Source organism: Polyodon spathula, chromosome 45 (assembly GCF_017654505.1).
Source record: "Polyodon spathula isolate WHYD16114869_AA chromosome 45, ASM1765450v1, whole genome shotgun sequence".
Taxonomy (NCBI): domain Eukaryota; kingdom Metazoa; phylum Chordata; class Actinopteri; order Acipenseriformes; family Polyodontidae; genus Polyodon; species Polyodon spathula.
Genome location: NC_054578.1, coordinates 1,466,775 through 1,489,262, shown reverse-complemented (window position 1 = coordinate 1,489,262; position 22,488 = coordinate 1,466,775). Strand labels below are relative to the sequence as shown.

Genomic DNA, 22,488 nt, shown 5'->3' with positions numbered 1-22,488 from the left:
TTTCTAGCTCTCTCCTCTCTCTCTCTCTCTCTCTCTCTCTCTCTCTCTCTCTCTCTCTCCAGGGTTTCAATTCATTTTGAAGTCTGTGGCACTTGCAAGGCAGTAGGGGGCGCCCTTCTCATTATAAAATATCACAGAACAAAATATCACAGTACTGTGTGTGTAGTTTGCCAGAACCACGCAGAATCCTGCAGCTTTCACACAGAGACCGGGGCTCTGGTTACCCTTGACGACCTGCGATTGATTGATTGGGCTTGAACGCAGTTTGCTGTCAGCGGAGGGGGGGCTTGTCTTCCTCGTTTCGCTCGTCCCACCCCCCCCCGCCCTCCAGTTTTTAAAACAGGTCTTCAAAGCTGTCCACGAAATCCTCATCTCTCTCTCCTCTCTCCTCAGCCTCCTCCTCTCCTCCTCCTCCTCCTCCTCCTCCTCTCTCTCGTTCTCTCCGTCATGGCAGAAGCTCACCAGGCTGTGGCGTTCCAATTCACTCTCACCCCCGAGGGAATCGATCTGCAGCTCAGCCACGAAGCTCTGAGACAAATCTACCTGTCAGGACTGAGATCCTGGAGGAAGAGGCTGACGAGAGTCAAGGTAACATGGTGTATTGATGGTGTATTGATGGTGTGTTGATTGTATTGATGGTGTATTGATGGTGTATTGATGGTGTATTGATGGTGTATTGATGGTGTGTTGATTGTATTGATGGTGTATTGATGGTGTGTTGATTGTATTGATGGTGTATTGATGGTGTGTTGATTGTATTGATGGTGTATTGATGGTGTATTGATGGTGTATTGATGGTGTGTTGATGGTGTGTTGATGGTGTATTGATGGTGTGTTGATTGTATTGATGGTGTGTTGATTGTATTGATGGTGTATTGATGGTGTGTTGATTGTATTGATGGTGTATTGATGGTGTGTTGATTGTATTGATGGTCTATTGATGGTATAGTGATTATATTGATTCTGTTGATGGTGTGTTGATTGTATTGATGGTGTATTGATGGTGTATTGATGGTGTATTGATGGTGTATTGATGGTGTGTGATTGATTGATGGTGTTGATGGTGTGTTGATTGTATTGATGGTGTATTGATGGTGTATTGATGGTGTATTGATGGTGTGTTGATTGTATTGATGGTGTATTGATGGTGTGTTGATTGTATTGATGGTCTATTGATGGTATAGTGATTATATTGATTCTGTTGATGGTGTGTTGATTGTATTGATGGTCTATTGATGGTGTATTGATGGTGTGTTGATTGTATTGATGGTGTATTGATGGTGTGTTGATTGTATTGATGGTGTATTGATGGTGTGTTGATTGTATTGATGGTGTGTTGATTGTATTGATGGTCTATTGATGGTATTGATGGTCTATTGATGGTGTATTGATGGTGTGTTGATTGTATTGATGGTGTGTTGATTGTATTGATGGTGTATTGATGGTGTGTTGATTGTATTGATGGTGTGTTGATTGTATTGATGGTGTATTGATGGTGTGTTGATGGTGTATTGATGGTGTATTGATGGTGTATTGATGGTGTGTTGATGGTGTGTTGATTGTATTGATGGTGTGTTGATGGTGTGTTGATTGTATTGATGGTGTATTGATGGTGTATTGATGGTGTGTTGATTGTATTGATGGTGTGTTGTTTGTATTGATGGTCTATTGATGGTATAGTGATTATATTGATTCTGTTGATGGTGTATTGATTGTATTGACGGTCTATTGATTGTATTCCCTGTATTGGTGGTTTCAGAACAGTGTGATCACGGGGGTCTACCCCGCCAGCCCCTCCAGCTGGCTCTTCGTTGTCATAGCGATCCTGGCCACCATGTACACAAGGAGCGACCCATCGATGGGACTGATAGAGAAGATACAGGAACACCTGCCAGCCAGGTAACAGTACAATACAGCATCCCTAACCTGAACCCTAACCCTCCTCTCTGATAGAGAAGATACAGGAGTGCCTGCCAGCCAGGTAACAATACAATACAATACAATACAGCATCCCTAAACTGAACCCTAACCCTTTCCCCTCTCTCTCTCTCTCTCTCTCTCTCTCTCTCTCTCTCTCTCTCTCTCTCCTCTCTCATCTTTCTCTCTCCTCTCTATCTCTCTCTCCTCTCCTCTCCTCTCTTCTCTCCTCTCTCCCCTCTCTCCCCTCTCCTCTCTCTCTCTCCTTCTCTCCTCTATTTTCCCTCTCTCCCCTCTCCTCTCTCTCTCTGTCCGCTCTCTCCTCTCTCTTCGCTCTTTCTCTCTCCTCTCTCCTCTCTCCTCTCCTCTCTCTCCTCTCTCCTTTCTCCTCTCTCATCTCTCTCCTCTCTCTCCTCCTCTCTGCTCTCTCTATCTCTCTCCTCCTCTCTCTCTCCTCCTCTTTCTCCGCTCTCTCTCTCTCTCTCCTCTCCTCTCCTCTCTCTCCTCTCTTCTCTCTCTCTCTCTCTCCGTCTCTCTCCTTCTCTCTCTATCCTCCTCTCCTCGTCGCTCTATCTCCTCCTCTCTCTCTCTCCTCTCTCTCTCCTCTCTCTCTCTCTCTCTGTCTCTCTCTCCTCTCTCTCTCCTCTCTCTCTCTCTCTCTCCTCTCTCCTCTCTCTCCTCTCTCTCTCTCTCTCCTCTCTCTCTCTCTCCTCTCTCTCCTCTCTCTCTCTCTCTCCTCTCCTCTCCTCTCTCTCTCCTCTCTCTCTCTCCTCTCTCCTCTCCTCTCCTCCCTCTCCTCTCTCTGCTCTCTCCTCTCTGTTGATGAGGTTCGTTCTGAAGCAGCTCCTCTCGTATCACGGCTGGACTGTTCTCAGCGCTCTCCTCTTCTCCACGCTGTTGTGGCTGCTGTTGATTTTGTTGATGAGGTTCGTTCTGAAGCAGCTCCTCTCGTATCACGGCTGAACCTTCACACGCCTCCCTGAACCTTCACCGCCTCCCTGAACCTTCACGCGCCTCCCTGAACCTTCACGCGCCTCCCTGAACCTTCACGCGCCTCCCTGAACCTTCACACGCCTCCCTGAACCTTCACGCGCCTCCCTGAACCTTCACGCGCCTCCCTGAACCTTCACGCGCCTCCCTGAACCTTCACGCGCCTCCCTGAACCTTCACACGCCTCCCTGAACCTTCAAGCACCTCTCTGAACCTTCACGCGCCTCTCTGAGGCTTTACAAACCTTTCACTGGCCTCTTACCAACCTGAACTAGTCTTTCCCAGCCTTGACTAGCATTTCCCAGCCTCTGCTAGTGCATTCCCAGCCTCTCAACCCGGGTCAGTGTGACGGGTTTGTCGTCTCTTCTCTTCTCAGGGTTTGGTTCGCTTGTTCTCTGGCAGGAAACCTCTCCTGTACAGCTACCAGTCCTGCCTCCCACACCTGCCAGTACCAGGCATCCAGGACACCATGAAGAGAGTAAGAGAGGGGGAGAGGGGGGGGAGAGATATTTAGTTTAGCATTATACTAAAACAATCTCCCTCTCTTTCTCTCCTCTCCTCTCTTCTCTCTCTCCTCTCTCTCTCTCTCTCTCTCTCTCTCTCTCTCCTCTCTCTCTCTCTCTCTCTCTCTCTCCTCTCTCCTATCTCTTCTCTCTTTCTCTCTCTCCTCTCTCTCTCCTCTCTCAGTATCTGGAGTCTGTCCGGCCCTTGCTGGATGACTCTCAGTTCCAGCGCATGTCGGCCCTGAGCAAGGACTTCGAGAGGGGCCTGGGGCCCAAGCTGCAGTGGTACCTGAGACTGAAAGCACTGTGGGCAGCCAACTACGTGAGTGTGACCCCCCCCCCCTGCATTGGGAGGGACTGACCCCCCTCCCTCAACACAACACTAATCCTCCCTCAACCCTAACCCTAACCCTCCCTCCCTCAACACTGACCCTAACCCTCCCTCCCTCACCCCCTCCCTCAACACTGACCCTAATCCTCCCTCAACCCTAAACCTAACCCTCCCTCCCTCAACACTGACCCTAACCCTCCCTCCCTCACCCCCTCCCTCAACACTGACCCTAATCCTCCCTCAACCCTAAACCTAACCCTCCCTCCCTCAACACTGACCCTAACCCTCCCTCCCTCACCCCCTCCCTCAACACTGACCCTAATCCTCCCTCAACCCTAAACCTAACCCTCCCTCCCTCAACACTGACCCTAACCCTCCCTCCCTCACCCCCTCCCTCAACACTGACCCTAATCCTCCCTCAACCCTAAACCTAACCCTCCCTCCCTCAACACTGACCCTAACCCTCCCTCCCTCACCCCCCCCTCAACACTGACCCTAATCCTCCCTCAACCCTAAACGATAGTAATGATTCCGTTCGCTGATTGATAATGACTGATGGTAATGAGTGATGATTCTCACCTGATAGTAATGATGATGATGATAGTAATCCTGATGATCAATGGTGATGATGATGATGGTAATGATGATGATGATAGTAATAATGATGATAGTAATGATAGTAATGATAATGATGATAGTAATGATGATGATGATAGTAATGATAATGATATGATGATGATGATAGTAATGATAATGATAATGATGATGATGATAGTAATGATATGATGATAGTGATGATGATGATAGTAATGATAATGATATGATGATGATGATAGATAATGATAGTGATGATGATGATGATAGTAATGATGATGATGATAGTAATGATGATGATGATAAGTAATGATTGATGATGATGGTAATGATGATGATGGTAATGATGATGATGATAGTAATGATGATGATGATAGTAATGATGATGATGATGGTAATGATGATGATGATAGTAATGATGTTGATGATGATAATGATAATAGTAATGATGATGATGATAATGATGATGATGATGTTAATGATGATGGTAATGATGATGATGATAGTAATGATAATGATGATGATGATGATAGTAATGATGATGATGATGTAATGATGATGATGATAGTAATGATGATGATGATAGTAATGATAATGATGATGATGGTAATGATGATGATGATGATATAATGTTGATGATGATAGTAATAATGATGATGATAGTAATGATGATGATGATAGTAATGATGATGATGATAGTAATGATAATGATGATAGTAATGATGATGATGATAGTAATGATGATGATGATAGTAATGATGATGATGATGATGATGATGATAGTAATGATGATGATAGTAATGATGATGATGATAGTAATGATGATGATGATGATAATAATGATGATGATGGTAATGATGATGATGATGGTAATGATGATGATGATAGTAATGATGATGATGATAGTAATGATGATGATGATAGTAATGATGATGATGATAGTAATGATGATGATGATAGTAATGATAATGATGATGATGATGATGATAATGATGATGATAGTAATGATGATGATAGTAATGTAATGATGATGATGATAGTAATGATGATGATGATAGTAATGTTGATGATGATAGTAATGATGATGATGATGATGATGATGATGTAATGATGATGATAATGATGTTGATGATGATAGTAATGATGATGATGATAGTAATGATGATGATGATAGTAATGATGATGATGATGGTAATGATGATGATGATAGTAATGATATGATGTAATGATAATGATGATGATGATGATGAGTAATGATAATGATAGTGATGATGATGAGTAGTAATGATGATGATAGTAATGATAATGATGATGATGATGATAGTAATGATGATGATATGATGATGATGATAGTAATGATGATGATGATAGTAATGATGATGATGATAGTAATGATGATGATGATAGTAATGTTGATGATGATGGTAATGATGATGATGATAGTAATGATGTTGATGATGATAGTAATGTTGATGATGATGGTAATGATGATGATGATAGTAATGATGTTGATGATGATAGTAATGATGATGATGGTAATGATGATGATGATAGTAATGATAATGATGATAGTAATGTTGATGATGATAGTAATGATGATGATAGTAATATGATGATGATAGTAATGATGATGATGATAGTAATGATGATGATGATAGTAATGATAATGATGATAGTAATGATGATGATGATGATGATAGTGATGATGATGATAGTAATGATGATGATAGTGATGATGATGATAGTAATGATAATGATAGTAATGATGATGATAGTAATGATAATGATAGTAATGATGATGATGATAGTAATGATGATGATAGTAATGATAATGATGATGATGATGATGATGATGGTGATGATGATGATGATGATGATGATGAATGATGATGATGATAGTAATAGATGATGATGATGATGATAGTAATGATGATGATGATAGTAATGATGATGATGATGTAATGATGATGATAGTAATGATGATGATAGTAATGATAATGATAGTGATGATGATGATAGTAATGATAATGATGATGATGATAGTAATGATAATGATGATGATGATGATAGTAATGTTGATGATGATGGTAATGATGATGATGATGATAGATGATGGTAATGATGTAATGATGATGATAGTAATGTTGATGATGATAGTAATGATGATGATGATGGTAATGATGATGATGATAGTAATGATGTTGATGATGATAGTAATGATGATGATGATAGTAATGATGATGATGATAGTAATGATGATGATGATAATGATGATGATGATGGTAATGATGATGATGATAGTAATGATGTTGATGATGATAGTAATGATGATGATGATAGTAATGATAATGATGATAGTAATGATGTTGATGATGATAGTAATGTTGATGATGATAGTAATGATGATGATAGTAATGATGATGATAGTAATGATGATGATGATAGTAATGTTGATGATGATGGTAATGATGATGATGATAGTAATGTTGATGATGATAGTAATGTTGATGAGAGAGTCAATATCACTGAGAGAGTACTACTACTACGATCTTACATGACTGATAGCATACTATGATGATCGTACTATCATGATAAGGGCTGATTGACTCACTATGATGAATGATGATAGTAATGATAATGGTGATGGTGGTGTTATTGTTCGCCCCTCTCTCAGGTGAGTGACTGGTGGGTCCCTCTCATCTCTCTCTGAGAGGAGAGTAGTCCCATCATGACTCAACAGCTAACCCTCTCTTCGCTGGTATTAGACTCTATATCACCTTCTCCTTCTTCTCTAGAGTCCTGGAGAGAGTCGAGAGAGAGAGAGAGAGAGAGAGAGAGTTAGAGGGAACTCAAGATCTCCTCGTCCCCTGTTTCCTCCTCCTCTCTTTCCTCTCTCCTTTCACTCTTCTTCTCTCCATTCCTCTCTCCTCCTCCTCTCACTTCCCTTCCTACTCTCCTCTCCTCTCTCCTCTCTCTCCACTCTCTCTCTCCTCTCTCCTCTCTCTCTGTCTCTCCTCTCTTCTCTCTCTCTCTCTCTCTCTCTCTCAGGATTTCCTGTATGTTACTCCAACCCCCATCGCCGCAGCGAGAGCAGGAAATGCAATCCACGCCTTTCTGCTGTACCGGAGAAAACTGAACAGAGAGGAGCTGAAACCAGTGAGCAGAGGGGAGGGGAGGGGAGGGGGTATTCACTGTGCGTCTGTCTTTTCATCGTCGGTGTTGTAGTTTTTATTTTTTATACCATCCCTTTTGTTTTTTTATCCCCATCCCTCTCTCTCTCCTCTCCTCTCCTCTCTCTCCTTTCCTCTCTCTCTCCTCTCTCTCTCCTCCTCCTCTCACAGAGTATGGTTCCCGGCACAATCATCCCTCTCTGTTCAGCTCAGTGGGAGCGAATGTTCAACACCTGCAGAATACCTGGAGAGGAGACAGGAGAGAGAGAGAGAGGAGAGAGAGGAAGAGAGAGAGGAAGAGAGAGAGAGGAAGAGAGAGAGGAGAGAGAGAGAGAGAGAGAGAGAGAAGAGGAGGGGGAGAGAGAGAGGAGGGAGAGGAGAGAGAGAGGAGAGAGAGAGAGAGAGGAGAGAGAGAGAGAGGAGAGGAGAGAGGAGAGAGAGAGAGAGGAGAGAGAGAGAAGAGGAGGAGAGAGAGAGGAGGAGAGAGGAGGAGGAGAGGAAAACACAAAGTGCTTTCACAGTTAGTATAGTTGGTTTTTGCTAATTGTTGATTTAGAGTCACTCTGAACGTTTACTGTTAGGGTTTGAGAAGAGGAGAGTTTTTTTTTTTGTCCCCTCCACTGCCTGTGCAGCAGGGAAATGTCTCCCCCAGGACACAAGTCTGTGTGTCTCTGTCCGTCTCAGTGTCTCATAGTGGGCGGGGTTCTTTCTTGTTTTCCTGTCTTTCTCTTTCTTATCTCTCTCTGTCACTCTAAGGGTCGCTCTGTTCAGGTTAAGGTTTGTCTCATAGACATTCCTTGTTTTTTTTCTCTCCTCCCTCTCTTCTCCTCTCTCCTCTCTCTCTCCTCTCTCCTCTCTCTCCTCTCCCCTCTCCTCTCTCTCCTCTCTCCCTCTCTCTCTCTCTCCTCTCTCCTCTCTCTCTCTCTCTCTCCTCTCCCTCTCTCTCTCCTCTCTCTCTCCTCTCTCTCTCTCCTCTCCTCTCTCACTTCTCTCCTCTCTCCTCTTCTCTCTCTTTCTCTCTCTCTCTCTCTCCTCTCTCTATAGGTGATAGAGATGTGTTTCATTTTCTTTTCAATCTTTCTTACCCTTCTCTTCCCCTCTCGTCTCGCCTCCTCTCATAGACGGCTCCAACTCTCCTCCTCTCGCATGCTCTCTCGGCCAAGTAGCGTCCCCCTACTCCCCCCTCCTCTAGAAACTCTCCTCTCTCTCATTCCGGATAGAGAAATCGGAATGCCTAGATCCCGCCTCCTCCTCTCTCTCTCGCCTCTCTCCCTTAACAATCACATCCTCATATCTCACTTCTCTCCTATACCGTCATCCTCGGTAGCTCTCTTACCTCCTCTACATCTCTCTTCTCCTCATCGAATCCTGGACGGCGTAAGTTTCTCTCTCTTTGTGTCGAGGTGATCTATAATTCGAGACGAAGAGGGGATTGGAGACTCACGGCTGTTCCGCTCCAACCCGCCTATCTCCCCCCCCTGTCCGGTTATCCCCATCCCCTGTTCGCGGTTAGTCAGCAATCCTTTCTCTCTCCCTCTTTCTGTACGGATTCATACCTGCCCATCCCTAGGATTTACCTTTCTCTGTCTCTCTCCTCTCTCTCCTCTGTCCTCTCCTCTCTTCTCTCTCCTCTCCTCTCCTCTCTCTCTCTCCTCTCTCTCTCTCTCTCTCTCCTCTCTTCTCTCTCCTCTCCTCTCTTCTCTCTCCTCTCTCTCCTCTCTCTCCTCTCTCTTCCTCTCCTCTCTCCTCTCTCTCCTCTCCTCTCTCTCTCTCCTCTCCTCTCTCTCTCTCTCTCTCTCTCTCTCTCCTCTCCTCTCTCACTCTTCTCTCTCCTCTCTCTCAGACTCTCTCCAGCACTTCTCTGACAGTAAGCACGTGGCTGTGTTTCATCGTGGTCGGTTCTGGAGAGTCTGGGTGTATCACGGGGGCCGGCTCCTGTCGCCGCGGGAGATCGAGACTCAGATTCAACACATCCTGGACGACGACAGTGACCCGCAGCCTGGGGAAGAGAAGCTGGCCGCACTGACCGCGGGAGAGAGGTGAGGGAACAAACCAGTGAGAGAACAGAGAACCAGTAACCAAACCAGTGAGAGAACAGTGAACCAGTCACCAAACCAGTGAGAGAACAGAGAACCAGTCACCAAACCAGTGAGAGAACAGAGAACCAGTCACCAAACCAGTGAGAGAACAGAGAACCAGTAACCAAACCAGTGAGAGAACAGAGAACCAGTAACCAAACCAGTGAGAGAACAGTGAACTAGTCACCAAACCAGTGAGAGAACAGAGAACCAGTCACCAAACCAGTGAGAGAACAGAGAACCAGTAACCAAACCAGTGAGAGAACAGAGAACCAGTAACCAAACCAGTGAGAGAACAGAGAACCAGTAACCAAACCAGTGAGAGAACAGTGAAGCACTCTCTTTCTCTCCCTTTCTCCCCCTCTTCCCCTTTCTCTCACTCTCCCCTCTCCTCTCCTCTCTCCTCTCTGTCTCCTCTATCCTCTCTCCTCTTTCTCTCCTCTCTCTCTCCTCTCTCTCCCCTCTCTCTCCTCTCTCTCCCCTCTCCTCTCTCTCTCCTCTTTCTCTCTCTCCTCTCTCTCTCTCAGGGTTCCCTGGGCGAAAGCTCGGAAGAGCTACTTCAGGTCAGGGCGGAATCGCCAGTCCCTCGACATCATTGAAAAGGCTGCGTTCTTCGTCTCCCTCGACGACGGGGAGCAGGGCATGCTGGGAGAGGATCCGGGCAAGAGCCTGGACGCTTACGCCAAGTCACTGCTGCACGGGAACTGTGACGACAGGTAAGTGAAACCGAACCGAAACCGCTCACCTGAGAGACAAGGGGAACCGAAACCGAACCGAAACCGCTCACCTGAGAGACACGGGGAACTGAAACCACTCACCTGAGAGACACGGGGAACTGAAACCGAACCGAAACCGCTCACCTGAGAGACACGGGGAACTGAAACCACTCACCTGAGAGACACGGGGAACCGAAACCGAACTGAAACCGCTCACCTGAGAGACACGGGGAACTGAAACTGAACTGAAACCGCTCACCTGAGAGACACGGGGAACCGAAACCGAACTGAAACCGCTCACCTGAGAGACACGGGGAACTGAAACCGCTCACCTGAGAGACACGGGGAACTGAAACCGAACTGAAACCGCTCACCACAGAACTGACCTCAGTGTCACCTGAGAGACACGGGGAACTGAAACCGCTCACCTGAGAGACACGGGGAACTGAAACCGAACTGAAACCGCTCACCTGAGAGACACGGGGAACTGAAACCGAACCGAAACCGCTCACCTGAGAGACACGGGGAACTGAAACCGAACCGAAACCGCTCACCTGTGAGACACGGGGAACTGAAACCGAACCGAAACCGCTCACCTGAGAGACACGGGGAACTGAAACCGAACTGAAACCGCTCACCTGAGAGACACGGGGAACTGAAACCGCTCACCTGAGAGACACGGGGAACTGAAACCGAACTGAAACCGCTCACCTGAGAGACACGGGGAACTGAAACCGAACTGAAACCGCTCACCTGAGAGACACGGGGAACTGAAACCGAACCGAAACCGCTCACCTGAGAGACACGGGGAACTGAAACCGAACTGAAACCGCTCACCTGAGAGACACGGGGAACTGAAACCGAACTGAAACCGCTCACCTGAGAGACACGGGGAACTGAAACCGAACCGAAACCGCTCACCTGAGAGACACGGGGAACTGAAACCGAACCGAAACCGCTCACCTGAGAGACACGGGGAACTGAAACCGCTCACCTGAGAGACACGGGGAACTGAAACCGAACCGAAACCGCTCACCTGAGAGACACGGGGAACTGAAACCGAACTGAAACCGCTCACCTGAGAGACACGGGGAACTGAAACCGCTCACCTGAGAGACACGGGGAACTGAAACCGAACCGAAACCGCTCACCTGAGAGACACGGGGAACTGAAACCTGAACTGACCGCTCACTGAGAGACACGGGGAACTGAAACCGAACTGAAACCGCTCACCTGAGAGACACGGGGAACTGAAACCGAACTGAAACCGCTCACCTGAGAGACACGGGGAACTGAAACCGCTCACCTGAGAGACACGGGGAACTGAAACCGAACCGAAACCGCTCACCTGAGAGACACGGGGAACTGAAACCGAACTGAAACCGCTCACCTGAGAGACACGGGGAACTGAAACGGACTGGACGGACTGGTTCCCCCCTGCCCCTTGACTTTGGCTTGAGAGGAAGACTGACTGGGGACGCGTCCTTGTTGCCACCTTGACTTGGCGAAACTCTACTGAAACCGCTCCCCGTGACTGAGAGACACGTGGACTTCTGAAACCGAACCTTTGGCTGAACCTTTGGCGAGAGTGGCTCACTCCTGAGTTCCCACGGGAACTGAAACCGAACCGAAACCGCTCACCTGCTCAGACGTCTTGACACGGGTTGACTGAAACCGAGTGGACTCTCTGTCCACCTGAGAGACACGGGGAACTGACCACAACTCTCCTGAGGTTCCTCGATGATCGCTCATCCCCTTGACTTTCTCCTTGGACTCTTTGCTCACTTTGCGAGCGAGTCCACTGGAACTGAACCTCCTGAAACCGCTCACCTGGCTTGACTTTGGGTGACCTCACTCACCTGAGAGACACAGGGAACTGAACCCCGTTGTACTCCCTGAGAGACCGAGGGGAAACACTCTGATACGAACCCCTGACTTTCAACTCTGAGTAGACACGGGGACAACTGACTTTGAGACCGAAACCCGCTCACTACTGAGAGACACGGGAACTGAGAGGACTGAAACCGCATGAGTCTGAAGGAAGTTAGGGTGAACTGGCCTGGTGGACAGTGAGAGGAGTTTAGGTGGGGAGTCAACCACCTCATCACCTAATTTCAGAGAGTAACTCGAGCCTCTCCTCCTCCTAGACACGGGGAACCGAAACCGCTCACCTGAGAGACAGGGAATACACACTAATCCTAATTCAGAGTCTAATACAGATCTCTCTCCTCTTTCCTTTCTCCTCTCTTCTCTCTCCCCTCTCCTCTCTCCTCCTCTCCCCTGTCTCTCTCCTCTCCTCTCCCCTCTCCCCTGTCTCTCTCCCCCCCCGTCTCTCTCCTCTCTCAGGTGGTTTGATAAGTCCTTCACGTTCGTTGTGTACAGCAATGGCAAGATTGGTTTGAATGCTGAGCACTCCTGGGCTGACGCTCCTGTCGTTGCTCATCTCTGGGAGTTTGTTTTGGCGGTGGACAGTTTCCAGCTGGGGTACAATGAGGAGGGGCACTGCAAGGGTGCGGTCGACCCCTCCATCCGCCCCCCCCAACGCCTGTCCTGGGACATCCCCAAAGAGGTACAGTGTGTGTCAGTGTGTGTGCGTGTAAATTAAGACGTCTCTGTCAGGATGTGATCTCTCCTCTCTCCTCTCTCTCCAGTGTCAGGATGTGATCTCTCCTCTCTCCTCTCTCTCCAGTGTCAGGATGTGATCTCTCCTCTCTCCTCTCTCTCCAGTGTCAGGATGTGATCTCTCCTCTCTCTCCAGTGTCAGGATGTGATCTCTCCTCTCTCCTCTCTCTCCAGTGTCAGGATGTGATCTCTCCTCTCTCTCCAGTGTCAGGATGTGATCTCTCCTCTCTCCTCTCTCTCCAGTGTCAGGATGTGATCTCTCTCTCTCTCTCTCTCCAGTGTCAGGATGTGATCTCTCCTCTCTCCTCTCTCTCCAGTGTCAGGATGTGATCTCTCCTCTCTCTCTCTCTCCAGTGTCAGGATGTGATCTCTCCTCTCTCTCTCTCTCTCCAGTGTCAGGATGTGTCTAGAGAGATGGAGAGGAGCTCTCTCCTACACAGGATGTGTCTCCTACTCTAGAGAGAGAGAGTGTCAGGAGTCCTCTCAGGATGTGATCTACACTAGAGAGAGAGACCCCTCCTCTCTCTCCAGTGTCAGGATGTGATCTCTCCTCTTTCTCTCTCTCTCCAGTGTCAGGATGTGATCTCTCCTCTTTCCTCTCTCTCCAGTGTCAGGATGTGATCTCTCTCTCTCTCTCTCCAGTGTCAGGATGTGATCTCTCCTCTCTCCTCTCTCTCCAGTGTCAGGATGTGATCTCTCTCTCTCTCTCTCTCTCCAGTGTCAGGATGTGATCTCTCTCTCTCTCTCTCTCTCTCTCCAGTGTCAGGATGTGATCTCTCCTCTCTCCTCTCTCTCCAGTGTCAGGATGTGATCTCTCTCTCTCTCTCTCTCCAGTGTCAGGATGTGATCTCTCTTCTCTCTCTCTCTCTCTCCAGTGTCAGGATGTCACACAGATGTGAATCTCTCCTCTCTCCTCTCTCTCCAGTGTCAGGATGTGATCTCTCCTCTCTCCTCTCTCTCCAGTGTCAGGATGTGATCTCTCCCCTCTCCTCTCTCTCCAGTGTCAGGATGTGATCTCTCCTCTCTCCTCTCTCTCCAGTGTCAGGATGTGATCTCTCCTCTCTCCTCTCTCTCTCTCCAGTGTCAGGATGTGATCTCTCTCTCTCTCTCTCTCTCCAGTGTCAGGATGTGATCTCTCCTCTCTCCTCTCCAGTGTCTCTCTCTCTCTCTCTCTCCAGTGTCAGGATGTGATCTCTCTCTCTCTCTCTCTCCAGTGTCAGGTCTTCCTAGAGAGAGAGAGAGAGGAGAGAGGTCACAAGTCCTTACACTAGAGAGGATAGAGAGAGATAGAGGTCACAGTCCTCCTACACTAAAGGAGAGGAGAGAGGTCACAGTCCTATCACATTCTAGACTAGAGCAGTTCAGAGGTGATCTCCTCCCTAACACTATATCTCTCTCTCTCAGTAGAGAGATACATGGAGAGAGGTCACAGTCCCTCTCTCTCTCTCTCTCTCTCTCTCTCCAGTGTCAGGATGTGATCTCTCTCTCTCTCTCTCTCTCTCCAGTGTACTCTCTCTCTCTCTCCAGTGTCAGGATGTGATCTCTCTCTCTCTCTCTCTTTCTCTCCAGTGTCAGGATGTGATCTCTCTCTCTCTCTCTCTCCAGTGTCAGGATGTGATCTCTCTCTCTCTCTCTCTCCAGTGTCAGGATGTGATCTCTCTCTCTCTCTCCAGTGTCAGGATGTCTCTCTCTCTCTCTCTCTCTCCAGTGTCAGGATGTGATCTCTCTCTCTCTCTCTCTCTCCAGTGTCAGGATGTGATCTCTCTCTCTCTCTCTCTCTCTCTCCAGTGTCAGGATGTGATCTCTCTCTCTTTCTCTCCAGTGTCAGGATGTGATCTCTCTCTCTCTCTCTCCAGTGTCAGGATGTGATCTCTCTCTCTCTCTCTCCAGTGTCAGGATGTGATCTCTCTCTCTCTCTCTCCAGTGTCAGGATGTGATCTCTCTCTCTCTCTCTCTCCAGTGTCAGGATGTGATCTCTCTCTCTCTCTCTCTCTCTCCAGTGTCAGGATGTGATCTCTCTCTCTCTCTCTCTCTCTCTCTCTCTCTCAGGATGTGATCTCTCGCTCTCTCTCAGTGTCAGGATGTGATCTCTCTCTCTCTCTCTCTCTCTCTCTCTCTCTCCAGTGTCAGGGATTGTCTAGAGAGAGAGGAGAGAGGTGTCACAGTCCTATCTATTCTCTCTCTCTCCCTCTCCAGTATCAGGATCTCCTCGCCTCTCTCTCTCTCTCTCTCTCTCTCTCTCTCTTCTCCATCTCTCACTAGTCCTACACTAGAGAGAGATATAGAGTCACGATCTCAGAAGTGAGCACAGTATAGTGTCACAGTCCTAGTCTCTCCTATACTAGATTCCTACAGAGAGATAGGACTTCTCTCTCTCTCTCTCTCTCTCTCCAGTGTCAGGATGTGATCTCTCTCTCTCTCTCTCTCTCTCTCCTCTCTCTCTCTCTCTCCAGTGTAGGATGTGATGAGAGCCGAGAGAAGTCAGTTGTCAAGTCCTTCCTCTAATCGAGAGAGACAGCTACAAGGGATGGATCAAGGAGTGATCTCTCTCTCTCTCTCTCTCTCTCTCTCTCTCTCACCTCAGAGTGTGTCTCTCCATCTCTCTATCTCTCTGTGTGTCTCTGTCCATCTCTCTACCTCTCTGTGTGTCTCTCCATCTTCTATCTCTCTGTGTCTCTGTCCATCTCTCTACCTCTCTGTGTGTCTGTCCATCTCTCTATCTCTCTGTGTGTCTTTGTCCATCTCTCTACCTCTCTGTGTGTCTCTATCCATCTCTCTACCTCTCTGTGTGTCTCTGTCCATCTCTCTACTTCTCTGTGTGTCTCTGTCCATCTCTCTACCTCTCTGTGTGTCTCGATCCATCTCTCGCCCTCTCTGATCGCTCTGCAACTCGCTCACTACAGAGTATATCAATCCATCCATCTCTCTACCTCTCTGTGTCTATCCATCTCTCTACCTCTCTGTGTCTCTGTCCATCTCTCTACCTCTCTGTGTGTCTCTGTCCATCTCTCTACCTCTCTGTGTGTCTGTCCATCTCTCTACCTCTCTGTGTGTCTCTGTCCATCTCTCTACCTCTCTGTGTGTCTGTCCATCTCTCTACCTCTCTGTGTGTCTCTGTCCATCTCTCTACCTCTCTGTGTGTCTGTCCATCTTTCTATCTCTCTGTGTGTCTCTGTCCATCTCTCTACCTCTCTGTGTGTCTGTCCATCTTTCTATCTCTCTGTGTGTCTTTGTCCATCTCTCTACCTCTCTGTGTGTCTCTGTCCATCTCTCTACCTCTCTGTGTGTCTCTGTCCATCTCTCTACCTCTCTGTGTGTCTCTGTCCATCTCTCTACCTCTCTGTGTGTCTCTGTCCATCTCTCTACCTCTCTCTCTCTGTCTCTCTCCAGGACAAAGGGAAGTTCTGTCTGACCTATGAAGCGTCGATGACTCGTTTGTTCAGGGAGGGGAGGACGGAGACGGTCCGGTCCTGCACCAGCGAGTCCTGCGCCTTCGTCAGAGCGTTGGAGAGCCATGAAACTGAGGTGAGTCTCTCTGACCCCTCCCCTTCTCATCGACCCCTCCCTCGCTCTCTGACCCCTCCCCTTCTCGTCGACTCCTCCCTCGCTCTCTGACCCCTCCCCTTCTCATCGACCCCTCCCTCGCTCTCTGACCCCTCCCCTTCTCGTCGACCCCTCCCTCGCTCTCTGACCCCTCCCCTTCTCGTCGACTCCTCCCTCGCTCTCTGACCCCTCCCCTTCTCATCGACTCCTCCCTCGCTCTCTGACCCCTCCCCTTCTCATCGACCCCTCCCTCGCTCTCTGACCCCTCCCCTTCTCATCGACCCCTCCCTCGCTCTCTGACCCCTCCCCTTCTCGTCGACTCCTCCCTCGCTCTCTGACCCCTCCCCTTCTCGTCGACTCCTCCCTCGCTCTCTGACCCCTCCCCTTCTCGTCGACTCCTCCCTCGCTCTCTGACCCCTCCCCTTCTCATCGACCCCTCCCTCGCTCTCTGACCCCTCCCCTTCTCGTCGACTCCTCCCTCGCTCTCTGACCCCTCCCCTTCTCTTCGACTCCTCCCTCGCTCTCTGACCCCTCCCCTTCTCGTCGACTCCTCCCTCACTCTGACTCCTCCCTCGCTCTCTGACCCCTCCCCTTCTCGTCGACTCCTCCCTCGCTCTCTGACTCCTCCCTCGCTCTCTGACTCCTCCCCCTCTCCCTCCCTCAGGGGGCGGAGCTCCTGCGACTGTTCCGATTGGCTGCAGAGCGGCATCAGCAGCTGTACCGGCTGGCTATGACTGGCAGCGGGATTGACCGGCATCTCTTCTGTCTGTACGTGGTGTCAAAATACCTGGGAGAGGAATCGCCCTTCCTGAGAGAGGTGAGAGAGAGGAGGAGAGAGAGAGAGAGGAGGAGAGGGGAGAGACAGAGAGAGGAGTGTGTGTGTGCGTGGTGTCAAAATACCTGGGAGAGGAATCGCCCTTCCTGAGAGAGGTGAGAGAGAGGAGGAGAGAGAGAGGAGGAGAGGGGAGAGACAGAGAGAGGAGTGTGTGTGTGCGTGTGAATACCTGGGAGAGGAATCGCCCTTCCTGAGAGAGGTGAGAGAGAGGAGGAGAGAGAGAGGAGGAGAGGGGAGAGACAGAGAGAGTAGAGTGTGTGTGTGCGTGGTGTCAAAATACCTGGGAGAGGAATCGCCCTTCCTGAGAGAGGTGAGAGAGAGGAGGAGAGAGAGCCCTCCTGAGTCTCATCTCCTCTGGCACGCACACTTGTGGACCCTCTCCTCCTGGGCGGGAAGGAGGGAGAGGGGTGGAGAGAGAGGAGAGAGAGAGAGAGGAGGAGAGGGAGAGAGACAGAGAGAGGAGTGTGTGTGTGTGTGTGTGTGAATACCTGGGAGAGGAATCGCCCTTCCTGAGAGAGGAGAGAGAGAGGAGGAGAGAGAGAGAGGAGGAGAGGGGAGAGACAGAGAGAGGAGTGTGTGTGTGTGTGTGTGAATACCTGGGAGAGGAATCGCCCTTCCTGAGAGAGGTGAGAGAGAGGAGGAGAGAGAGAGGAGGAGAGGGGAGAGACAGAGAGAGGAGTGTGTGTGTGCGTGTGAATACCTGGGAGAGGAATCGCCCTTCCTGAGAGAGGAGGAGAGAGAGGAGGAGAGAAGGGAGGAGAGAGAGAGAGAGAGAGAGAGGAGAGACCTGGCCTGATGTGCGTGAGACTCAAAGACACCTGGGGGGAGAGACAGAACGAAGGACCGTCGTGATAGTCCCTGAGGACTCTCTCCACCTCCGCTCTCCTGGTGAGCCGAGAGAGATAACACTGGGAGAGCCCCTCTCCCAAGAGGAGGTGGTGATGAGAGAGGCGGAGAGAGAGAGAGGAGAGGGGAGAGACAGAGAGAGGAGTGTGTGTGTGCGTGTGAATACCTGGGAGAGGAATCGCCCTTCCTGAGAGAGGTGAGAGAGAGGAGGAGAGAGAGAGGAGGAGAGGGGAGAGAGAGAGAGTGTGTGTGTGCGTGTGAATACCTGGGAGAGGAATCGCCCTTCCTGAGAGAGGTGAGAGAGAGGAGGAGAGAGAGGAGGAGGAGAGGGGAGAGACAGAGAGAGGAGTGTGTGTGTGCGTGTGAATACCTGGGAGAGGAATCGCCCTTCCTGAGAGAGGTGAGAGAGAGGAGGAGAGAGAGAGGAGGAGAGGGGAGAGACAGAGAGAGAGAGTGTGTGTGTGCGTGTGAATACCTGGGAGAGGAATCGCCCTTCCTGAGAGAGGAGGAGAGAGAGGGAGGAGGAGAGAGAGGAGAGGAGAGAGAGAGAGAGAGAGAGACCCCATGTGACACTGTATGAGGAATCTCTGCCTTCCTGAGAGATGAGACCCTCTCTCCTTAGCGGAGGCGAAGGATCCCTGGGAGAGGAGAGAGGGGAGAGAGCGAGGGAGAGAGAGGGAGAGGGAGAGAGACGAGAGAGAGGAAGAGGGAGATAGAGAGAGGCCAGAGAGATTAGAGAGACACATCACCACACCATCCGCCCTCTCCTGAGAATACCTGGGGAGAGAGAGGCTTAGCGGGAAGGACCTCTCCACTGCTCTCTGCCTCCTCCTCTCTCTCCGGAATACTGCCCCTCCTGAGAGCCTCTCTGTCTGAGAGGAGAGAGAGAGAGAGGGGGAGGGGAGAGACAGAGAGAGGAGTGTGTGTGTGCGTGTGAATACCTGGGAGAGGAATCGCCCTTCCTGAGAGAGGTGAGAGAGAGGAGGAGAGAGAGGGGAGAGAGGAGAGATAGAGAGAGAGTGTGAGTTCTCTCTCTCCTCACACACACACACGCACCATTAGTTTTATGCTTAGCGGGAAGGACTCTCGCGGAGAGGACTCGCTCTCCTCCTCTCCTCAATCCTACTCCTTCCTTGAGAAGCTCCCCCTCTCTGTCCTCTCTCCTCCTCACAACACACGCACCACAGTGTTTGGACCCTCTCCGTTTAGCGGGAAGGAGGGACTCCCTCCTCCCTAGGAGAGAGAGTGGGTGTGAGAGGGAGGACCTGGGAGAGGAATCGGAGTGTGTGTGAGAGGAGGAGAGATCGCCCTTCCTGAGAGACGGAGGAGAGAGAGTGAGTGAGAGAAGAGAGGAGAGAGCGACACACACAAGAAACACAGCTTAGTGCAGAATAACCTGGGAGAGGAATCTCCCCTCTCCCAGAGAGGATCTCGGGAGAGACAGAGAGGAGAGACGAGAGAGTGTGTGTGTGTGTGTGTGTGTATGCGCGCCTTGTGTGTTTCTTTGTGTATTACAGTATATTCTCTCCTGTTCTCTCTAAGGTCCTCTCTGAGCCGTGGCGTCTCTCTACCAGTCAGACTCCAGTCCAGCAAGTGGAGCTGTTCGATCTCGTGAACCATCCCGACTACATCTCCTGTGGGGGGGGCTTCGGACCTGTGAGTAACCCCGCCCCTAACCACTCCCGTAACACTGTCAATCACTCCCATGACCCTGCCTCTAACCACTCCCGTAACACTGTCAATCACTCCCATAACCACTCCCGTAACACTGTCAATCCCGCCCCTAACCACTCCCTGTAACACTGTCAATCACTCCCATAACCCCGCCCCTAACCACTCCCGTAACACTGTCAATCACTCCCATAACCCCGCCCCTAACCACTCCCTGTAACACTGTCAATCACTCCCATAACCCCGCCCCTGACCACTCCCCGTAACACTGTCAGTCACTCCCATAACCCCGCCCCTGACCACTCCCCATAACATTGACTCTCCTCAGTTTTCAGAATTTGACTCTCTGCTCTCCTCCCTCGCTCCCTCTCTCTCTCTCTCTCCTCTCTCCTCTCCTCCCCCTCTCCAATCACTCCCATAACCCCGCCCCTGACCACTCCCCATAACATTGACTCTCCTCAGTTTTCAGAATTTGACTCTCTGCTCTCCTCCCTCTCTCTCCTCCTGAGAATCAGAGAGAGGAGCGAGAGTAAGATATCGAGGAGGAGAGACTCTCCCTCCGGTTCTCTTCTCTCTCTCTCTCTCCTCCCTCGCTCTCTCTCTCTCCTCTCTCTCTCTCTCTCTCCTCTCTCAGGTAGCGGATGATGGCTACGGTGTTTCCTACATAATTGTTGGAGAGAATCTCATGAACTTCCACGTGTCGTCCAAGATCTCCAGCCCTGAGACTGTGAGTAACAACCCTGACCCTCTCCCTGAACCCCCCTCTCCCTGACCCCCTCTCCTCCCCTCACTCTCTCTCTCTCCTCAGGACTCTCATCGGTTTGGTTCTCATATTCGTCAGTCTCTGCTCGATCTCGTCTCTCTCTTCAAACCCGAGGGAAGCTCCAAGAAACAGCTGTGAGGACCCCGGCCGTCCCTCTCGCTGCCTGAACAGAGAGAGAGGACCGAGGAAGAGGAAGGGGAGGAAGGATTCGTGTACTCAGAGTTCTCTCTCTCTCAGCGTTTTGTCTGTGGCAAAGTGAAGAAGTTTGTCTGTCTGTGTGTGTCTGTTTTTTCTCTCTCTTGTCTCTTGTCTCTCAGTTGTCTGTGTCTCTTTGTTTCTGTCTGTCTCTCTTTTCTCTGTCTGTCTCTTGTCTGTGTCTCTCTGTTTCTATCTGTCTCTGTGTCTCTCTTTTCTCTGTCTCTCTTGTCTGTGTCTCTGTTTCTGTCTGTGTGTTTTTTCTCTGTCTCTCATGTCTGTGTGTCTGTTTCTGTCTGTCTCTTTTCTCTGTCTCTCTTGTCTGTGTCTCTCTCTCTGTCTCTCTCTTGTCTGTGTCTCTTCTCTGTCTCTCTTGTCTGTGTCTCTCTGTTTTTGTCTGTCTCTGTGTCTCTCTCTTTTCTCTGTCTCTCTTGTCTCTGTGTCTCTGTGTCTCAAGTCATTCCAATGCAAGGGTTGATTTTATTGTAAATTTGGTGCCTTGAAGCTGATATATTAAATATATTAAACACACAAGTCATTAAATAAATAAATAAGTAAACATGAAATGTACAAATTGAACCTCTGGACCCCTCCCTCCTCCTCCTCCCCTCCTCCCCCTCTCCTCTCTCTCCCCCTCCTCCCTCCTCTCTCCTCCCTCCCTCCTCTCCCTCCTCTCCTCCCTCCTCCCCTCTCCCGAGAGGAGGAGAGAGGGAGGGATGAGAGAGAGGAGAGGAAGAGGACGGAGGAGGAAGGAGGAGGAGGAGAGATAGAGAGGGGAGGGGAGGAGAGAGGTGGAGGGAGGGAGAGGAGAGAGGGAGGGAGGAGAGGGGGAGGGAGGAGGAGAGGAGAGAGGGGCGGGGGGTGTTTCTACCCAAGAAGCAAGTGTTTTGGTCACACAAAATTTTATTTAACGTTGTTTCATTAAATTATTATTATTATTATTATTATTATTATTATTTATTTATTTTTATTATTATTATTATTATTAGTTTTTCTTTTTTCCAAATCATTTTTTTTTAAGTGATTCTGGATTTTGTTAGTTCGATGGAAGCAGCTGCAGGGTTTCATTTTCAATATTATTTTTTATTATTATTGTTATTGTTATTGTTGTTATTGTTGTTATTATTGTTATGGTTAATATTACAGTAACGCTTTGTTCGTGGGTCCACTGCAGTCCAGTATATAAAAGCACATAATTAGTTTGCAGGTAATTAATTAACAAGTCGTTCAGCGCAGGCTTCTCTGCAGAGAGGCTTCCGCACAGAGCCCGGGGGGGGGGGGGGGGGGGGGGGGCTCTGAATCACCAACACCTGCTGCTGCTGCAGAGTCTCTTCCAATAGGACCTCGTTTGTTTGACGTCTCGTCCGCAGGACGGAGCACAAGGAGGGGAAGAGACTTCACAGCGAGCCGGAGGCCTAGCCGGGATTTCAACCTCCCGGCAGCGAGCCCCCTTTCCTCTAACCGTTGAGCCAGCGCAGCCTGCTTTAATTAAACCCACGTGGAATGAACAGGGAGCCAGTTTGAAAGTGTTACTGGAATATTCCTGCTGCTGCTGTTATTGAAGGGGGTGCTGTTAGAGGGGGTGTGGGATCGAGGGGGTGTTGTTATTGAAGGGGGTGCTGTTAGAGGGGGTGTGGGATCGAGGGGGTGTTGTTATTGGAGGGGGTGCTGTTAGAGGGGGTGTGGGATTGAGGGGGTGTTGTTATTGAAGGGG

General features: G+C 49.4%; 1 protein-coding gene and 1 long non-coding RNA gene across 4 annotated transcripts in view; one reads left to right on the top strand and one right to left on the bottom strand.

The window, feature by feature from the left end:
- Nucleotides 1–20,875, top strand: part of LOC121305881 (carnitine O-palmitoyltransferase 1, liver isoform-like) — a 22,467-nt gene extending 1,592 nt beyond the window's left edge. The window contains exons 2-19 of the mRNA XM_041237535.1: nt 394–588; nt 1,760–1,899; nt 3,268–3,385; nt 3,595–3,732; nt 7,010–7,024; nt 7,357–7,491; nt 7,677–7,764; nt 9,349–9,544; nt 10,111–10,299; nt 12,646–12,868; nt 14,136–14,141; nt 14,971–14,988; nt 15,772–15,825; nt 16,312–16,446; nt 17,129–17,281; nt 19,688–19,801; nt 20,451–20,543; nt 20,625–20,875. Of these exons, the coding sequence (XP_041093469.1) occupies nt 448–588; nt 1,760–1,899; nt 3,268–3,385; nt 3,595–3,732; nt 7,010–7,024; nt 7,357–7,491; nt 7,677–7,764; nt 9,349–9,544; nt 10,111–10,299; nt 12,646–12,868; nt 14,136–14,141; nt 14,971–14,988; nt 15,772–15,825; nt 16,312–16,446; nt 17,129–17,281; nt 19,688–19,801; nt 20,451–20,543; nt 20,625–20,717 (2,049 nt within the window). The 5' untranslated portion in view covers nt 394–447 and the 3' untranslated portion in view covers nt 20,718–20,875. The remainder of the gene's footprint in view (nt 1–393; nt 589–1,759; nt 1,900–3,267; nt 3,386–3,594; nt 3,733–7,009; nt 7,025–7,356; nt 7,492–7,676; nt 7,765–9,348; nt 9,545–10,110; nt 10,300–12,645; nt 12,869–14,135; nt 14,142–14,970; nt 14,989–15,771; nt 15,826–16,311; nt 16,447–17,128; nt 17,282–19,687; nt 19,802–20,450; nt 20,544–20,624) is intronic.
- Nucleotides 10,308–11,699, bottom strand: LOC121306018. 3 transcript variants are annotated; one of them, XR_005948137.1, is made up of 4 exons: nt 11,515–11,699; nt 10,697–11,474; nt 10,475–10,631; nt 10,308–10,443 (listed from the first exon to the last, which is right to left on the bottom strand). It is a non-coding gene; the product is annotated as an uncharacterized LOC121306018 (long non-coding RNA). The 3 variants fall into 3 exon arrangements; XR_005948136.1 differs by having other exon boundaries at nt 10,308–10,631; XR_005948138.1 differs by having other exon boundaries at nt 10,308–10,631; nt 11,568–11,699.
- Nucleotides 20,876–22,488: the final 1,613 nt, after the last annotated feature.